The sequence below is a fragment of the Bison bison genome, unplaced genomic scaffold (assembly GCF_000754665.1).
Source record: "Bison bison bison isolate TAMUID 2011002044 unplaced genomic scaffold, Bison_UMD1.0 scf7180017864380, whole genome shotgun sequence".
NCBI classification, from domain to species: Eukaryota; Metazoa; Chordata; class Mammalia; order Artiodactyla; family Bovidae; genus Bison; species Bison bison.
The window spans coordinates 4,749,165-4,751,053 of NW_011494952.1; the positions used below are offsets into that span (position 1 = coordinate 4,749,165).

At 49.8% G+C, this 1,889-nt stretch overlaps 1 protein-coding gene across 3 annotated transcripts in view; it reads left to right on the plus strand.

Annotated features, from left to right (window-relative positions):
- The first annotated feature begins 1,098 nt into the window (after nt 1-1,098).
- Nucleotides 1,099-1,889, plus strand: part of TMEM26 (transmembrane protein 26) — a 65,169-nt gene continuing 64,378 nt past the window's right edge. For 2 of the 3 annotated variants that reach the window (XM_010857418.1, XM_010857419.1), the window contains exon 1: nt 1,547-1,845. In XM_010857418.1, the coding sequence (XP_010855720.1) occupies nt 1,655-1,845 (191 nt within the window). In that variant the 5' untranslated portion in view covers nt 1,547-1,654. Of the gene's footprint in view, nt 1,182-1,546; nt 1,846-1,889 lie in introns of those variants that run through there. The other variant, XM_010857420.1, reaches the window with a different exon arrangement.

Consider the following 1,889-nt stretch of genomic DNA (forward strand, 5'->3'; position numbering starts at 1 on the left):
AGAAATAAGTGAACTTCTTTTAAGCAGTTAGATCTTTTTCTCACCTAATGAAGACAGTAATCACATACTTCAGAAATTTCAACCTAATTTTAAGAAAGCTATGGGGTGACTTTCAGTTGAATAAACCTAACCAAGAAATATTCTCTTTGAGTTATACTTTTTAATTTTACTAATGTGGGCAAGAGAGTATTCCTGCTTGGTAGTAACAGGACTCAGTTCAGTTCAGTTGCTCAGTCATGTCCGACTCTTTGCGACCCCGTGAACTGCAGCACGCCAGGCCTCCCTGTCCATCGCCAACTTCTGGAATTTACTCAAACTCATGTCCATTGAGTCAGTGATGCCATCCAGCCATCTCATCCTCTGTCGTCCCCTTCTCCTCCTGCCTTCAATCTTTCTCGGCATTTAGCAGCAGCAGCAGCATGTCTTTATTTTCCCAGAAGGAGGGAAGCTGAGGCACAGAGCCTTGGAAGGTAATAGTTAATGTCTAGCAAGATCTCAGTAAGTTAGCTTCATTTTATCTTATTTATTTTTGCAATTACCTCCCATTTGTAGCCTACTACACTGATTTTCCATTTACAAGTGATAGAAACTTTCCTTTAAACATTATTTCAGTAAAAATTTGAGTTCATTTAAGGAAAAAATGTTAGTAAATAGTGGTACAGGTGGTAGGAGACCAAACAAGGAAACAAAAATCATGGAAGTGTTTTGGAAAACCCTGACTCCAGTTTCCTCTTTGCCTTGGATGCTGGAAAGGCAGTGTACCTCCTTAGTCATTGATGTCAAGGGTACAGTTCCCCACTCCATGAATTTCTCCTTCCACTCTAAGCCTGGCTTTATCTTTTATCTCCTCTGCACTGTCCCCCTGCCTTCCTGTTTTGCCACTCTATTTCCTTTAGGAAATAAATAGGGTAGTGGGTGAGGGTTGGGGAGACATAATAAGGAATATCCCTTGGCTTTAATAATACCTGTCCCAAAAGTAGAGCTAACCCCAGCTACCTATCTTGCTAAGTGAGGTACTGAGAGCTCTGTGAAAAATCCTAGCCCGCCTCATTTCCTCTAGCCCAGGGAAGTTTTAATTCTTCAAATTGGGCTGGATCTGTATGTCTGCCTGGACAGCAGATTCTCCGGCTCTCCTGCATCCCATCTTAGAATCATCAGGAGACCCGGTTCCTATACAACATGTGAGTGAATGAAAGTACTTCAGTGGAAAAGTAAGGGATCTTCCCCGTGTGCGCCCCTTCCCCTTTCCTGGTGTGCAGCCTCACGCCCTTTTGTGCACCCCCCTCCTCTTTCCAATGGGGGAAGTTCTCGGTGACCCCACGGAAGCCTGAAGGGTGGAGGGTCAGGCAGGGATGGAAAGAGGACCCTCAGGAATTGGGAGGGGAGATGGACAAAAGCAGAACAATGCCTGGGAGCCGGAGCAGGGCAGCCCCATACTCCCCAGAAAGCTTGGAAAGCTGGGGCTAGCATCTCCTCTCTTTGGAGAGTTCTCAGGAAGTTTGGGGGAGGGGCGCGGCTCTCTCCTGTTCTGGGAGGGTGAGAGGACTGCAGCCGCCGCAGGTCTCGGAGCTGTCACGTTCCGCCCCCGGCTCCGGCTCCGGCTCCTCCGGGCCGGGTCGGCGGGGCGCGGGCAGAGCGCACGCAGCCGGGAGGCATGGAGGGACTGGTCCTGCTCAACGCTCTGGCCACCCGGCTCCTCTTCGTGCTGCACTCGCTGGTTGGAGTCTGGCGAGTGACCGTGGTGAAGAAGGGGCCGTGGTACTGGTTGCTGGCGCTGCTTAATCTCTTGCTCTTTCTGGAAACGGCGCTGACCCTCAAATTCAAGCGCGGCAGAGGCTACAAATGGTGAGCGCACCCCGGGAGAGGGAGGGCGCTCCGAGTCCCTGGGA